This window comes from Amblyomma mixtum, chromosome 5, assembly GCF_055824585.1.
Source record: "Amblyomma mixtum isolate Tamu chromosome 5, ASM5582458v1, whole genome shotgun sequence".
Taxonomy (NCBI): domain Eukaryota; kingdom Metazoa; phylum Arthropoda; class Arachnida; order Ixodida; family Ixodidae; genus Amblyomma; species Amblyomma mixtum.
This window is the reverse complement of record NC_143016.1, coordinates 117,900,344-117,918,494: the sequence shown is the minus strand read 5'-3', so window position 1 is coordinate 117,918,494 and position 18,151 is coordinate 117,900,344. Positions and strand designations below refer to the sequence as shown.

The following is an 18,151-nucleotide window of genomic DNA, read 5'->3' as shown; positions in this document are numbered from 1 at the left end:
AACTCTATAAAACTCCTGAGAAATACATGAGGAACTATATCAGTAAGAGCTAAAATGTACAAAAAAATGAAGCTACTGAAAACGAAAAGAATACAGATTACCGTGTTTCACACATAGTGCCAAAAATATTGTCCTTTAGGTTCTTACCGGTCTTATTCGGGATTTCTTCGATTCTGAAGACATAGACGGCTGCACCGCGGGAGTTTTTAGCAACGCACCGATAATCCCCGAAATGTTCTCTCCTGATAACAGGAAACGTCAAGATCGTTCGCACTTCATCTCCTTTTTTGTATTCTTCGCTGACACTTCGGTGATCGCTGCTCGTTGTAATCAAGTCGCCGTCATCTTCGACCCAGTAAACCAGAGGTGCTGGGTGACCACGCGCGACACAGACTAGCTTGACGCCTCTTGAGCGCTCCGTTACCTCTTGCACTTGCTTCACAGGCGAAGAAATTTCTGGCACATCTGCGAGAAGAGGGTGACAATTAGCGAGAACATGGAGAATTGCCCGCACTAATTTTATGGTAGCTGCTGTTTAAAAAATTAAGTGGTCTGCTGTTCCTGACCTAGTATTGACAGAGCAAAGAAAAATTGCGAGGACACTTTGACGACTAAAGTGCCCAGAAGCGAAAGCCGAGAACACTATGCCGTGACGACTTCCGGTGGATGTGACGTCACACTGTTCCCGTGGCTATATCGACGTCCGCGATATTTCGACGTAATTTCGACATTTTTGTCTATATAAATAACTAATTATATTCAGTCATCAAACTTGGCTTCCGGGTTTATTTTTCCCTGCTCTATCTGAAACAACCGTTCGTTTTCATCTATCTTTTTCAGTTCTCGAGTTAACACGAGTTAAATTGTTAAATGCTGCCAAAGGTGTGGCACCCTCTGGTAACGGACGACAGTATTAGCCATTAAAGGCGTTCGCCTTAAAAAAGATGTAAAGTGGTAAATCTCTGTTGCGTTACGCGCTAAGCAATGTGCCTCGACCTGCAAAAACTTGGTGCTCCTGCCAGGGGCGGGGGCTGTGGACAGGTATCACGACCGTGAGTGGACCGGGAACCGCCAATGCCTTTTTAAAAGGACCCCTGCTGCCACTGGCGACGTTCACACGTAGCGTAGTTCTGTTGCCTGCAACCAGCTGCGGTTGCGCTCGAGTCTCGTCCATTGTGCGGTACGCACGGTGGGATTTTGCCTGTGCCGACGCTGGTTCTTCTTTCCGTGCGCATACCCGAATTATTCTGCACAAAAACATTTTTGAGCGGGAAACTATTGATGAAAAATTTTTTTTCATTTAATTTAAGATTCCGCTACACCAGTCAATATAACCGCAGATCGCCCGATGGCAGTCTTGTATGTTTTTTTTTTCAATTAACGTTTTTGTTATCGTCAAAGACGTACCCGCTTGGATTTCTGTGGCAGTTGTAACTGCTAGATGCGATAGATGGATATACATTAAAAGAAATATTTTGATACATAACAGAAGAATAGGTCATTACCTTCAATATTTCCATAGCACTGTCTTACACTCTTCCAATTTTCAAAACTTTTGTGCGAGAATGTTGGACATGTGAACAATACGGCGGCTGCTTTCAGCTCATCCTCTCCGCTAGCCTTAATATTCTTCCTCTATCAAAGTGGCGCCATCCCTTATGTAGCACGCCAACTAAGCGCTAAACAGCTCTAGTTCAGCCAGTGGCAAGCACTGAGTAGTCACGCGCTGAGCGCGCGCTCCTGCTCGAGTTGCTCACCTACGAAGCTCTGCGAGTTTGGGCTCCTTATAGCGGGTTTCACTGTAAATACTTCAGAGCACTAGTATGGTACTTGGTAAAACATTATTTAATTGCGTCTTTCATGGGTAATTGCTGTATTTTAACGAAAATAGTTACCCTCTTTGTTGTTTTCTGAAAATTGAAGTACTGAAGCGGCTATCACAGCTACTCATTGTCGAAATCGGCGTTGAGCTTCTGGTTCAGTAGCTTATGCAGGTAAATCTTCCCGACGCGTTTAATAATACAATACGCAAGTATCGCAATCAGTCTGTGAGTTTACAGCAGCTGCGCTGTAAATGTACATTACTGAGTATCATACTACTGCCCCTTCAAATCTGCCGTTAATAAATTCGTTCTCCGTAGTGTCGAGGTGTGCGCTCACTCCATGGTGGCTAGGGAGCCGTCCCTTAGAATTTATTATAACTGCAGCAGAAACGCGCACATCACGTCCGAGAGGCATTCGGAATTCCTTGAATAATTAATGTAAAATACATCTAAAACGTGCTCTGATAATGTATTCTTTTAATCACCTGGCCTTCATGCGAGCGCAGAAGCTGACTACCGACAAATAGGCTGTCGCTGAGCTCGAACTGTTTATTATGAAAGTTTGTGTCTAGAAACAGAAACAAGTTGACGATGACAAACGCAGTCATAGTTTTTCACTCTGCTGCATTGAAAATGACAAGATACACACCAAATAAGGCGCATACACTCTGATAATTGCTCTGCATATCGCAGAAGCTGCCCACAGAAGTGTGAACATTCCAGAGCAATGAAGTAGCGCCTCACGTAACAAAAAAAGTGATGAGGCGACCTGTCGGCGAAAACACAAAACAAAATGCGTAAAAAAATCACAACAAAGCTTCGCGGAAATACTTACAGCAGCGTGATGCTTACATTGCGCACATATTTCGGATAGTACATTTGGTTCACATTCGATTATATCAAGTAAAACTTGCGTTACTGGGCACACACGCCACTTGCTTTGAACATGCTTGATTTAGCTACCAATAAGGGCTCTGCGCTTCTCTTCTGGGCACCATTAATAGACTTTCATAGACGCTAATAGACGTACATTCATCTCGCGTTTGTTATTTTAGCATGTTTCGTGTCATAAAATCTCATACAGAAGTAAAAGAAATGTGCTTACAATTGACCTCCAAAACGATCCACTTTGTTGCAGCAGGTGACACCGTATTGCTGGCGCTGCACACATAGGTCCCGGAATCATTGCGATTTACTCTTGTTAAATTCAGCCATTCGCCCTCTACCTGCTTTTGTGCTGCAGAAAAAAATGACAAAGTTAGGTAGCACGAAGTGAGCTGGGAAGAATTTTGTTGTGTGCGAAGGAAAATGCTGAACGTATCATTTTAGTTCATAAATAAAAGGATGGCATGCAACGTCCGCTAAATATTGTCGGCATAGAAATGCCAGAGACCGTGGATTTAAAAATATATATAGATATATCAGCGTTGTAACATACCGGAGCCGGTAACGCTGGTGTAGCCTTTTACGGCGAAGTTGAAAATAAGCTGTCTGATCTGAATAATAGATGCATGGCATCTTCTTGAACGAATACTGTTGCATAAAGGCTTTAAGCGCAAGCTCTTTTCCGCTGTGTACTTCCAGAATAATATACTTCGCAGTACTACTACGCACGTACAGCCTTTGTCAAAAGTTTGGAGCCCAGGGGGTTTTCTTTTGAGCCACACTGTGTCGTTCTTAATAGATCTCTAGCGCTCCAAATTTCCTGGACATGAGAATAGTTCTGGTACTGCCTCCTGCAATAGGTAGGACTTCCATGAATGCTCCTGGAGTCCAAATAAAAAGCTTGGAAGTGAACCCCCTGGGCTCTATACTTTTGACAAAGACTGTACGTACAATCGGCCAATTGTTAGACAGCAGAACACGAGCGCAAGGGAAGCAGCGCAATTGGCTTGACAACACGAGAGTCGAAAAAGTGCACATTTGTTTGCAACCGGCTTCGCTTTACCACACGATTCTGTATGTATATTTTTCATGCTGGTGAATGCTGTAAAACAAATCACAGGACGATCATGAAGTTGCCTTTGGCATGTATCACAGACGCTATAATACCCAGGTGGCAGTTCGACACCATGGGAATAGAAACCTCCCCGCCAAACATTAAATATTTATTTTTGATTGTATATGTTTCTGGTGTTTTGTGGCTTTATTTCGAGAACAAAGCAGCATTGCACATTCAGTTTTGTGAGTCTCTTGATCAGGAAAAATTCGGCCATGGAATAGTGGAACGCAAAAATAATGCAACCCTTAATTTTTCTAGACTGCACACTACGCTTTGCTAATGGGTGGTTTTTTTAAGGGGAATTGATTAATTCGAAGTGAAGGCAGGTGCAGTAGGCAACGGGGAAAGTCGTTTAGCGGCTGCAATTAGGAACTTTTTCGGGATAAGTTGGCCGCAGCTGGCGCTGGTTAAAGTTAACTCAATTCGAGAGCTTTGGACCAGCAGTGAATGTAGTTGTGATGATTATGCGTATTAGCATTCTCGAGTTTAGCTGTTCTACTTATCCGAGAATATTGAGTATATCTCAGAGTTAATCGGTGCCAAAAAAAAAGAAACGCTCGAGCTCTGAAAATTCTCAGATTCAGCCACGTAGACAGGAACAGTAACAAACACTGAGAAAACTTACGGACACCATTCAGTAGCACGATTTCTTTGCTGTCTTCCCTGTGCCATTTAATATTTGGCTGAGGTGTGCCTCTTGCAACGCACCTCAAGGAAACATCTTCTCCGGCATCAACTGTTGTGTTTCTTGAACTTAGCGAATCCAGAAGAACGGGAGGGCCTGTGCAACCAAGGGAACATCAAATTTATGGAATAAACATTTCTCCGATAAAGCTGTGCATTCCATTTCTAGTAAAGCGTCTCTCCTCTAAAGGAATCTTCTCAAAATATTTAGCTATAGCTCCCGAAAGCTTTGGACGTCGCCCCTGCGATCTCAGTATAGGAGTGTGTCTACGGTTGTAATAGATAATAAGGGAGTAATTACTCATTGGCATCCACCCAAGCGCAGCCATACGGCTACAAAGGAAAGCTATACAGCTTTCTCAGAAGTGTATAGCTTCTGACCAACACTCTTCCCACTTCGAGTTACTGATCAATTCGCTCTCGCCCTACCATAAGCTTGCCGTCCCGGTTAGCTCAATTGGTAGAGCGACTGCTCCGGTGTGGCGGTGGTTCCGGGTTCGAACCCCGGACCAGGACGAATTTTTCTTTAACTACGAAGTTTCTGAGAAAGCTGTATAGCTTTCCTTTGTAGCCGTATGGCTGCGCTTGGGTGGATGCCAATGAGTAATTACTCCCTTATTACAAATCTACTCCACCTTGGGGGATTCCCCTAAACATTTGACCAACACTCGTCCCACTTCGAGTTACTGATCAATTCGCTCTCGCCCTACCATAAGCTTGCCGTCCCGGTTAGCTCAATTGGTAGAGCGACTGCTCCGGTGTGGCGGTGGTTCCGGGTTCGAACCCCGGACCAGGACGAATTTTTCTTTAACTACGAAGTTTCTGAGAAAGCTGTATAGCTTTCCTTTGTAGCCGTATGGCTGCGCTTGGGTGGATGCCAATGAGTAATTACTCCCTTATTACAAATCTACTCCACCTTGGGGGATTCCCCTAAACATTTGTAATAGATAATACGTATTTAACGGAGTAGCAATAAATCTTTGACGAATGCTTTTAAAATCTGTACGCTCGTTACTTTGGAAATCAGTGCGATCAAACATTTCTTGTGTAAAAAATTTTTGCAAGTGCATACCTGTAAAAAGTTTAACTTTAAAGTTCTAAACCTCATAGATATATTAGTTAAAATCAAATTATAGTTTTCCCTGAAATAAAACATTTGAGGTTTTTCAGTTGTTCCTGTCTTTAGGAGTACTTCGATCAATTTTGCTGACCGAACGGCACTGCGTATAAGGCAAACCGAGGCTTTGTACTTTTTGCGCCGTCAAACTGCCCTTCTTACCCCGAGATTGCGACCACCATTTTTATGGTCAGTCTAGTTTTATTATCGACTGCCACTAAGCCTTCAAAAAAGCATAGATGACTTACGCACCGACCACTTTCAAGAAGAATTCCTGGCTTCTACGGGGAACCGTATTTATTTGACACTTGTAGTGGCCGGCATCCTCGTATTGGACGTCGTCAATATTAAGGGTGTAAGAGTCGTCGACCTTCGTCACAGAGATCCTGCCGTTCAACGTGATCACAGTTGAATGAATAGAAAGCACAGCACCTCGATCAGCATGAATCCAAGCCACCTGCAAAGGGGTAATCGTAAAAGTTTTAGGGCCCAGCGATACTGAATTAAAATGTTGTTAGTGCTCAAGGCCTAATAACTGTTTATGAGGCATGGTAAAATAGAAATTCTTATTCATTCGTCCTGCGCATACCGCACAGTGACCACCTGTCAGTCTTAAATTCCTGCTTTTCGCATACAGCGAAGCGCTCTTGTCAGAAGGAGAACTAGCCGTGCACACTACTAAGGTGTCCATGTAATTCCTTCGATTCACTTGAGAACAAAGCAATACGACACATTCATGCTACACAATTCTCGCATAAGGATGGGAACGTTCCAAAACACCGCTCGTGGGTAACAGCGTACAATTAGTGCAAATATGCAGTGAAACTTGAAATAATACCTACTCCTCGCGCACCCAAGTTTCGAATGGTGCAGGTCAGTGACGCTTTCCGCCCGGCCGAAACTGTTATATCAGTCGTGGTGTCCACAAATTCGGGTTCCTGGGACTTCACTGCAGCGCTGTTTTCCAGGGGATGAGGGGTATAGTTTTGAGACGCTTCTGCGGCGGCGTTGTTCTGTGCAGTGAAAGTGGAGCTGGGCGCTGCATTGGAACATATAGATATCGATGTTTAAAATTATTCACATGAAAGCCGATTTTAGGTCTTCAGTACAGCCTGGATTGGCTTTTGTATCATGGTATCCAGAAACACGAGGTGTAGAACCTAAGGATTGAACTCGAATATATAAAAGAGTGAACACGAATATATGACAGCCGCCGCGGTGGCTCAGTGGTTAAGGTGCTCGGCTGCTGACCCGAAAGACGCGGGCTTTGTCCCGGCTGCGGCTGTCGAATTTCAATGGAGGCGAAATTCTAGAGGCCCATTTCAAGAGAATTTATTGTTTGCCAAAAAATCTACAATTCAACAGACATGTTCAACAAGTTCACAACATGTGTACTGTGCGATGTCAGTGCACGTTACAGAACTCCAAGTAATCAAAATTTCCGGAGCCCTGCACTACGGCGTCTCTCATAGCCTGAGTCGCTTTGGGACGTTAAACCCCATAAGCCAGAAGAATATTTGAAAGGAAGGAGCAAACAACAGCCACACGCTCTGATAACCGCAACATATTATTATAAAGCCAAACTTCTCAAGAAATTAATTCTTTATCGACAACGCGACCGACAGTGTCATGCAATAAGGGCCAGTGAGAAGAATCTGTGCGTCTCGGGAATGTGGCGTAAGCTTGTTCTCGTAAAAATACTAGATTCCACTATGGTTAAATTTGGCAGTTACTGCCTTTAATGGCGATATATTTCCATACCACGCCATCAGTAAGTTTTTATTTATCGCTGCTAGTGCACCCTGCATTTGGCTGTTTTGTGATACTCAAGCAATGACTCTCTAATTCACTTCATCCAAAGGTATCCCCTCACCCCTAAATCAGATGCCGTCAGCTGCCTACATATTGATAATCTGTGCTGATAATCGCCCTCGTACATCCACACCTTAATCCCTTCAAATATTGCTTCAGCTTCAGACAGCAATCTGGCTAGACTCAGTGGATTTGCGTAGTAGAAATCTTCCGGTTAATGGGCGCCTATAATGGAAGCAACGCTTCTGCAGCTTAATATGCTCGTGTAGTCTGAAAACACGAGGTCTGAAAGTGACTTTTCTATTTGCTGCCTTATTCTGGCTTTTCAGGGCCATATACTTGGAATGTTATGAATTCAGGACCCTTATTAAAATGATAGTTGTTTTCATTATCTACAGTGTCTATTGTCCACTGCCAGGTTATAATAACTCTGTCAAAACAAGGTCTGCGCGAGCGTGCAGTGCGTTACTTTTCCACGTGTCATGCATTTTTCTGCAAATGTAAGGGCTTAACAAACTGCTCATGCTGTCATCTCATCTGTTTGGCTTCTGGAATCCGACATGAGTTCAAGTCTCTCTTTTGCCTCCTTACATTTTTCGCGTTTGAAAGGTGAGCCTAATTCAGACTTGCCGAATAATTTCTGTTCGTGAAAGAAAGGCTGTTAATGCACTAAATCCCAAATGAAACTTCCAGGAGCTTGGAAATGATTTTGCAGAATCGGAGAGTTCTTAACAGTAGCCCTCGAAAAGCTGGGCACCTAGTGGACTTAAATCTTACATCCAAGCCAGCAGCAAAACTTCTCTGAGTACCCGGAGATTATTTGCTTCTTAGAAACTTCAAAGCATTTCCTTTATACTAAGCAAATGGACCTCAGCAGGGTGCGGGCTCTTTCAAATCGTTCGTATTCAGTTAAACAACCAAGAAAAATTTTCCACTGTGCACATCATTAATTAATTCTAATTACAGAGCAAGGGTCCGAAGTCGCAATGCTTTCTCATACAAAAGAAGCAGACGCTTTGTTCTCACCAGGGGAGCTCACTGCGTGAAGCATCACGCTCATGATTCGTTGAAAAAAGCGCGGACCCTTAACATTCATGTGGAAGACCATTTTCACAGCACCAAAAAATCCTTTCCAGCTGAAAGACGCAACCTTTCCGCTCATAGAGTGACATGCACGCCGAACATACAACGCACACAGAGCAAAGGCGCAGAAAAAAGCGCACACTGTTTTATGAAACAAGTGCGAAGCATGTCTGTTCTCAAATTTTGTAGACACTGATCTGCAAGCCATGCTATTGGAATACATTTTCATCGAAGCTGTCCTCAGTGCTTCAGGGTTACTGCTATGACAGCTGCATGCCTGTAAAATATCTACCTCGAAAATATAAAATCTGAGAGATATTATAGATGAAATAAAATGCAGTTTTCTTACAATTTTAAAAGCTTTTCTTTTCTTGTTTATCTGTTTATGAGGGTTTAATCGGTTTTGTTGCCCGAACGACACGGGATATCAAGCAAGTCTTTAGGATTTTTGCGTCGTCGGACTGCTGTTCAAGGTGGAGAGAAGAGCAATCTGAACTCGTATTTTTACCGCTGGAGCTCGATCTAAACTTTCCGAGTGTTCTTAGAAACTGCGAATTATTGCCCTGCGCTGCCGATTTTCGTAATTTAAAAACGATTAAACGTCCCGGCTACCGCCTTTCTTTTTAATTCCCCGCAGATGGTCGCATGAGTAAATCAACTTTTCAACCGGTCCCGTGGCTGCTTGCCGCTCTGCCATCAGCGGAATGATGCGTAGTGATCGGCGAAAGCAAAGAGTCCACGCGTATTATTGTTTCCGTGGGCCTAATTTGCAGCTGTGTAGCCTCTCCACGCTAACTTAAAAAGTAAAATAAAAGCGAAAGTGAAGCCACCATGCGCATGCTTGAAACGCCCTCCATGTCTTGGTTCACTCCTCCCACCGTCTGCGGGGAATTAAACAAAAAGGTGGGAGACGGTTGTTAATCCAAATTAAGTTAGGGAAATCGGCGGCACAGGGCAATGATTCGATATTTGTAAGAATGCTCGGAACGTGTAGATCGAGTTCCCGCAGCAAAAAGACGTGTTCAAATTCCCCTTCAGTGCACTTTAAAGGGCCGAGATAAAAGTATTGAGAATGACATCTTTGCCATCGGTTTAATTAAAGTACTATCGACTGCCACTTTGACTTCAAGTAGTATAGCGGACTCACGCACCGACCACTTGCAAGAAGAATTCCTGGCTTTTAGCGGGAACCGTGTTTATATGACACAGGTATTTGCCGGCATCCTCGTTTTGGACGTCTTCAATGATGAGGGTGTAAGAGTCGTTGACCTTTGTCACAGAGATCCTCCTGCCGCTCCTCGGGGAAACATATGAATCAATAGAAAGCACAGCATTGCGATCGGCATGGAACCAAGCCACCTGCAACGTGAAAATTGTAAAAAGTTTTAGGGCCCAGCGATACTGAAATTAAAAACCGTTAGCGCTCAAGGTGTAACCACTATTTATGAGGCCTTCATAAAATACAACTGAAAAAGAATAAAGACGCAAAAAAGCACCCACAAATTTATACCTATTCCTCCAAACTCGTCCGCTACAACCGTCCGCTCTAATTCGCGTATTCCATGACACACACGGGACTGGCCCACCAGCATAACATCGTCATGGGCAGGTTTATACCCCGATGTAGTCAAAAGTGCAAGTACATTGCGATCTATGAAATGCTGATTCCACAGCCTCGGAGTGAAATGTATCGTGTTTAGTTAGTCTATACTTGAGAACAACAGTTTTTGCTCGTAAATTTTTTTGAGCAAAAAGCTAATTTCATGTAGAAACCATTTGCTCCCCGTACGGTTGAGGGGGAACATAGACAATATGCACTGATTAAACAGATGACTTGTGCGGCAAGGCGCATATGCAAACACGCTCATTATAACGTCCTAAGCTTTAAACGGTAATCACGCCTAAATCATACTGTAAGTGTCTGGAAACTTTTATCATATAAGCTTTAATTGTAATTTCCGCTGTGAATACTCACGTCACCCGTATCCTACGGCTTTCGTGTTCCTACACCACCCTTGTATATAAACCAGAATGTTTCAGAAGGACTGAGGAGGTAATACTGCCATTTCGCGTCAGGTCAGGAAACAAGTTTTCACTTGTTACGCAATGTAGCCGCGGCGTCGTATAAAACGCCAAAAGCCCTCCACAACTGCTTTTACTAACAAAGAAGCAAATCGCAATAAAGTACGCTACGGTTCATTATCACTATGGCTTGGAACCGCTGTGAACCCGCAGACTGCAGTTCTTACGCACCCGGCTAATGACAATGCCGTATGGTAACTAACTTCAATTAATGCACTGTCACTTAACACGAAATACAACGTGAACAAGTAAAAACATGGTATCACAAAGAAAACCTGAAGGCCTTTATTTTTTTTTTCGTTCGGGCTAAGCGCTCTTGTCAGAAAGAGAACCAGCCGCGCACACTACTAAGGTGTCCATGCAATTTCCTCGATTCACTTGAAAACCAAGTAATGCGGCACATTCATGATACATAATTCCCGCATAAAGATGCCAAGGTTCTAAAACACCGGTCGCGGGTGACAGCGAACTGGTGCAGAGATGCAGGGACACTTGAAATAATACGTACTTTTTGCGCACCCAAGTTTCGAACGGTGCAGGTAAATGAGGCTTTCCGCCCCGCCGAAACGGTTATATTAGTCGTGGCGTTCACAAATTCCGGTTCCTGGGACTTCACTACAGCGCTGTTTTCCGGTGGTTGAGGGGTATAGTTTTGAGACGCTTCCGTGGCGGCGTTGTTTGGTGCATTCAAAGATGAGCTGGGCGCTGCAATGGAAGATATAGATATGGAAATTTAAAACTATTCACATGAAAACCGATTTTAGGTCGTTAGTAAAGCCTCAATTGCCTTTTGTACCTTGGTATCCAGAAACACCAGGTGTCGAAACTAAAGAGTCACACGAATATATGACAAGAAGGAACACACAACACCGACACGCCCCGATAACAGCAATATTATTACAGAGTGAGACCTCTCAAGAAATTAATTTTTTATCGACAACGCGACTGACAGTGTCATGCAATAAGGGCCAGTGCGAAGAATGTCTGCGTCTCGGGAATATGGCATAAGTTTGTTCCCGTAAAAATACTAGATGCCACTATGGTCAAACTTGGCAGTTACCGCCTTTGACAGCGATATATTTTTTGATATCTCGCGATCAATAAATTTTTTCTTATCTTTACTAGGGCGCCCTAGATTCTGCTGTTTTGTGATACTCTATCAATGAACCTCTAATTCATTCCATCTGGAGGTATCCCCACACCCCTTGCTCAGATGTCGTCAGCTGCCTACCTATTGACAGGTCTGTGCTCGCAATCGGTCACGTACATACATCCAGACCTTAATCTCTTCACATATTGCTTAAGCTTCAGACAGCAATCTGGCTAAACTTAGTGGGTTTGTGTAGCGAAAATCTTCCGGTTTATCCGCCTCTACAATGGAACCAGCGCTCCTGCAGTTTAATATGCTCGTGTAATCCGAAAAAAAAAATATCAAGCGAATGATTTTGTTGCCGAGGTCTGAAAGTGACTTTTTTATTTGCTGTCTTATTTTGGCTTATAAAGGTCATATTACTGAAATGTTCTGAAACCAAGACCCTTACTTTAACGATAGTTGTTTTCATTATTTTCAGCGTCAATTGTCCGTTTCCAGGCTATAATAACCCCGTCAAAGCAAGGTCTACCCATGTGCGCAGTCGGTTACTTTTCCATGTGTCTTCATTTTTCTGCATATGTAAGGGCTTAAAAAACTGCTCATGCTGTCATCTCATCTGTATGGCTTCTGCAATCCGACATGAGCGCTTGTCTATCTTTCACCTGCTTCCCTTTTTTGGCGGTTGAAAGGCGAGGCGAATGCTCACTTGAACAATAATTTTTGTTCGTGAAAGACACACTATTAGTGCACTAAATCACAAATGGAACTTCTAGAAGCTTGAGAATGTGTTTGCAGAATCTTAATATTCTTAACAGTACCCTTTGTAACGCTCAGCACGTAGTGAACTCAAATCTCGTATCCAAGCCCGCAGCAAAACTTCTCTGAGAACCACTAAACTATTTGCCTATTACAAACTCGAAAGCAATTCCTCCATACTATGGGGATGAACCTAAGCACGGAGCCGGCTCTTTCAAATAGTTAGCATTCAGCTAAACAACGTAGAAAATCCTTCCACGGAATATATTACTTTTTATTCCAATAACAGAGCAATGCTTTAAATCTGCTATATTTTATCATACAAAAGTAGCGGAGGCTTCACATTCCACAGCGGATCTCACTGCCTCATGCATTACGCTGATTATATCATTGAGAAAAACATGAAACCTTCACATTCATGTGGAAAAACCATTGCCACAGCATTGTCACAGCCTGTCACTCTGTGAGCGTTTCCGCTCACAGAGTGACATGCAGCCCGAACTTGCAGCGCACCTTAAGTAAAAGGTGCAGAAAAAAGCCCCCACCCTTTTATGAAACAAGTGCGAAGCATGTCTAGACACTGATCTGCAAGCCAGACTATTGGAATACATTTTCATCGCAGCTGTCCTCGGCGCTTCAAGGTTATTCCTACGACAGGTGCATACCTGTAAGAAGTTTACCTCTAAAACATAAAACCACAAAGATGTTAGAGATGAAATAATATCTAGTTTTCTTCAAATTTAAAAGTTTTTTTTTTAATTATTCATGTGTTTAGGACTGTTTATTCGATTTTGTTGTCCGAACGGCTCTGCATATGAGGCAAATCGAAACTGTCAAAAAGGCGTCTTCGGACCGCTCCCAATGCGCGAGATAAATGTATGACGGACGCCATTTTGGTCATCTGTTTAAAGTTTCAACTGTCGACTGCCACGTTTTCCTTGAAAAAGTGGCCCGTCGCGATCGCTCAGTGGTTACGTCGCTCGGCTGCTGACCCGATAGAATTCCGATGGAGGCGAAATTCTGGAGTCCCGATTACTGCGCGATATGAGTGCACGTTAAAGAACTCCAGGAGTTCGAAATTCCCGGAGTCCTTCACTACGGCGTCCTTCATAACCTGAATAGCTTTTGGACGTTAAACCTTAATAAACCTGAACGTTGAAAAAGTATAGAGGATGTACGTACCGACCACTTGCAACAAAAAATTCTTGCTTTTAATGGGGACGGTGTTTATTTGGCACTGGTACTGTCCAGCGTCCTCGTATCGTACGTCGTCAATTTTGAGAGTATAAGAGTCGTTGACCTTCGTCACAGAGATCCTGTCGTTCCACGAGATCAGGTGTGCATTAATAGAAAGCAGAGTTTTCTGGTCAGCGTTTAGCCAAGCTACCTGCACCTGGGAAACGTAAATGTATTAGATCCGCTGCTGCGACTGCAATAAAAAAAGTACGTCTGGGCACTGTTTTAAAAGCAACCTGGACAAAAAAGATTAGAGGTTTTTAGTTGACACTCATAGCACAGCTCAAGACCTATAAAGTGGTTATGCAGGCTTCGTCAAGCAGAACCACAAATTACGAAGGGCCCAGAAAAGTAATCGCTGCGAATTTTAGCCCATGAATGGGACAGACAACGGAAAACGATATCTTTAAAGCGCTCTTCTCCACCAAACTCGTCCGCTCCAAATGTCCGCTCCGCCCCGCGCATTGAGCACCCACTCGAGCTAGCCCCACCTGTATAACTTCATCATGCGCAACTTTCTCTCAGAAATCCCCTGAAAGACGCATTAGATTGCATTCTATTGAATACCGATTCTTCAGCCTCGCAGTGAAGTTACCGTACATCATTACTCATCATTTTTGAGGCAAGACTTTTTTTCGTTTCGTATCTCTGTGTTCAGTAAGAAAAAATTTTAAATGGAAACAATGTTCCTCGCACAATTACACAGATTATGAGGTCAAGATGCGCGGCAAAACAGAAATACGAACGTGCTCTCTATAACGTGATGAGCTATAAATGTAATTCACGCTTTAAACAAGCAGACAGTTTGTGGAAACATATATAAGATAACCTATATTTCTCATTTCTGATGTAAATTCTTAGGTTACCCATATCACAGAGATTGTACAATAATACACTTTTACAATAACAGATTAGAATCAGCTAGTTGAACCATTGTCCCATGAGTTCTAACCAATTTTTACTATATTGTGTTCTTTTTTGAAGTGTTGCGTTTTTTGTGTCTTGATTGACTTGTTCGCCCACCCTGTTTGGACTCAGTGTCCGCAGTATTTTGTAAATAAATAAAATAAATAAATAAATTTTTGAGTTCTTACAACTCCGCATGCAGCTAAACAGTAACGTCTGAGTAGGACTGAGAGGGTAACACATCGATTGTCCCTCAAGTTAGCACGACGTTTTCAGCTGATACACAATAAGGACACGAGGCACTATAAACAGGACAGGTTTCCCTCTCAACTGCTTGTACATAACAGGTGCCAGAATGCAATGCAATCCAATAAGAATTAATATCGCTATTACATGGTGCCCGTTGTGATCCTAGAGACGGACGGTTCTCACATACCAAGCGCAAAGCAACGCCATCTTGCTGCCTAATCTCTGCCAGTATCACCGTCCATAAACATGGAACACAGCGTGAGCTAGAAATATGTGTTCTGTCCATTCATTTGTCGTTCATAAGCAGCAGAGTAGCCACCTGCCTGTCTTCAATTCCTGTGGTTCGTATAGAGCTTAGTGCTCTTGTCAGTACGAGAATTAATCGCGCACACTATCTAGGTGTCCACGCACATTCCCTGAATTACCTGAGAGCAAGATGAAACCGCACATTCGTGATATGTAATTGATTCATAAAGTTCACATGGTTAAAAAACATTACCCGTGAGTAACTGAGAACAACGAGTACAGAAATCTAGAGAAAAATGAAATAATACGAACTCTTCGTGCACCCAAGTTTTGTATAGTGCATGTCAGTGAGGCTTTTTGCCCCACCGAAACTTTGATATTGGTCTTGACATCCAGAAACTCTGGTTCTACAGACAATACAGCGCCACTGTCCTGTGGCACAAAGGTATGGCTTTCGGATGTTCCTACAGGGCCGTTGTTCGGTGTAATGAAAGTGGAGCTGGGTTCTGCAACGGAAGCAATAGGAAGTGTTAAGGGGAGTCATTTTCGCCCAAATTGAGCATTGCTCTCCTAAAACTCGAGTACCTAGATAAATAAAGCCTGCGAAAGCTTTTGCAGTGAGGCAAGGTTTATAAAATTGAGAAACATGATGCCAAAAAGAGGAATCGATTGAACAAATTAAGTCACACGTACCGGTAACCATATGCATGCTATATACCATCTGCATCTCTGGAGTCTGGCGTAAGCATCTGGCACAAAAAACACTAGATGCCAATGTTGTCCAATATGGCCGCGACCCCCCTGGATCCATCTAGTTTCATAATATATTCCCACATTGTGCTGGCAATCAAATTTCTGTCTGTGGCTAGTAGTGTATCCTTGATTCCCTTGATATGTGGTACTCGTGCAATGAATTTATGTCCAACTGGCTCGACTGGCTTGGCGCTGAAGGGGAGGAAGAACAGCGACTTCTGGTCGCCCAGGCGGTCGACATGCTCGGCCTGTAAATCATGGCCGAGTAAAGGTCTTCTACTACTACTACTTATTTCCTTCCATTCTGAGGCATCTTCACACCGCTTGGAGAAAAGGCCAACAGAAACCGACTTCATTTTAGTTGCGGGCTCGATATTAATCCCGACCATTCACTCCTTCGGCTCTTCGCACATGTCAGCAAGCTTCACCCAACCGACGGCACCAACGCTTCTGCAGTCGCAGGTACTGAGACGCGTCAAGTAAATTATGACCTAACAGGTGCCTAAAAGAGGATTCATTTAGCCACTGCCCCAATCTCGCTTATCAAGATGTCAGTCTTGGAAGGCTCAGAATCCAGGCCTCCTAATTAGTAACGATCGTTTTCTTACCATTTTTCATCTATTTCCGAAGCGGTAATGGCACAGTGTAAACGAGGAGTGCGCCCCTGCACGCTGCGTCAGATTCCCTGCGTGGCAGGCACTTCTATGCCGAGTATTAATGCTTAATGAGGTGCCGTGCACTCCTTCGTTTTCTGTCCTCGTAGCCCTGAGTACAAACCTCTTTGTGTCCAGCTCGCCTACTCAGTGGGGAAAGGTAAGGGAAATTTGTATTGCGATGACCTTAATTCTTGAAATGCCAACCCGAAGTCTTACGCTCAGGAGCATGAAAATCTCTTTCCACCAATGGAATATTTTGGAGATTCCTCTTCGTAAAGCTCGCCGTCAACTGAAATCAAACCTGATATGCAATCCAACGTGGCACTTCACCGAAAGCCAGCAAAGAATTGGCTTATTGCGAACTTCCAAGCGATTTTGTCATACTGAAAATCCAGGCTTGAGCAGGAAACTTTGAACTGCAAATATTCAACTAAATAGAATAGAAAAATTTCCCGCAGTGCATATCCTTCTTTTATACTAATTATGGGAGCAACGATTAGAAACTGCGATGATTTTACGGGTAAAAGAAGCGGGTGCTTCGTTGGGTAGCCCGCTCCCTCAGCGACCATAAACATTATATCATAGAAAAAAAGGCAGGCCCTCGACGTGCATGTGGAGGAGCATTGCCTCAATGCCAAACATTTGTCTGACGGTGATTCAATCAACTGGTCTCCTCGGAGCATGACATGCTGCCTGAGGGTCGAAAGCAGGTTAAGACAACAAATAGCAGAAATGCCAAGCCACTTATGATAGAAGCCAGTAGCATGCCTGCATCCAAATCAAGCCCACTCTTTTGGGCAAACAGGAGATTTAAACACATCTTCACCCTTGCTGTTTTTTTTTCAAGGTTAGTGATATTATGTTCGTCGTGGAACATTTATGTCCTAAAAAAATATAACGTACCATTCACCCGTAGAAAGATCCGTTTAACTGGTGCAGGTAGCGCTCCATTGCTGGCGGTGCACACGTACGTTCCGGCATCGCCGGGATGCAGCGCTGTTAGGTTGAGCCATTCTCCTTCAACCCATTTTTGTCCTGTAAAAAATATGAGTGGTACTGAAAATTAAAAAAAAACGCTACTTTTCAGCAAACTCATTGCGCTGAGAGCAATCTGGACGGCTGCCTGCCTTGAGTGGAGGGAAAATAATTGGCAGTGGTTTAGCTCTGTTTAAACCTGGAGGATTTCGAAAGCAGGGAGGAGAGAGAGAGAGAAGCGATGGAAAACGCGTGGCGGTGGCGGCACGGGCACGGTAGCTATGAGCCGCTACTGCGCATGCGCAAGTGGCGAGCGCGGCGGCGGCACCTCTGAGTCACCCGCGCAAAGACGGCGGTGGCACGCCAGCTGTGCGCCGTGTGACGTCACTGCTCGCGCATGCGCAGTATGGCATTTTGTCAGCTCCTCGAAATAGCTGGCGACTGCCGTAGTGTTGCTTTCGCAACGAAAGGCAGATTGCTAGTAACACTTTTCGACGTATGTATAGTGACAATATTCATATGCATACACATAAATAAGATTTTAGTAAATATGCCCCATTCCGCCGGCTTATTGTGAGACGTTGGAAGGAAAGGCTCAAGATACGCTTTTTCACTAAGCAGCAGGAAAGCAGTACACATCAAAAGGATTTCGTTATTTGGTAAGTGAGAAAACTATTG

The 18,151-nt window shown here is 43.7% G+C and overlaps 1 protein-coding gene across 1 annotated transcript in view; it reads right to left on the bottom strand.

The window, feature by feature from the left end:
* LOC149343450 (hemicentin-2-like) overlaps positions 1-18,151 on the bottom strand; it is a 58,378-nt gene that overhangs the window by 12,774 nt on the left and 27,453 nt on the right. The window contains exons 9-18 of the mRNA XM_089542392.1: positions 17,402-17,533; positions 15,402-15,595; positions 13,635-13,845; positions 11,112-11,308; positions 9,673-9,880; positions 6,469-6,665; positions 5,879-6,083; positions 4,451-4,606; positions 2,929-3,060; positions 148-465 (exon numbers count right to left, since the gene is read on the bottom strand). Of these exons, the coding sequence (XP_089398518.1) occupies positions 148-465; positions 2,929-3,060; positions 4,451-4,606; positions 5,879-6,083; positions 6,469-6,665; positions 9,673-9,880; positions 11,112-11,308; positions 13,635-13,845; positions 15,402-15,595; positions 17,402-17,533 (1,950 nt within the window). The remainder of the gene's footprint in view (positions 1-147; positions 466-2,928; positions 3,061-4,450; positions 4,607-5,878; positions 6,084-6,468; positions 6,666-9,672; positions 9,881-11,111; positions 11,309-13,634; positions 13,846-15,401; positions 15,596-17,401; positions 17,534-18,151) is intronic.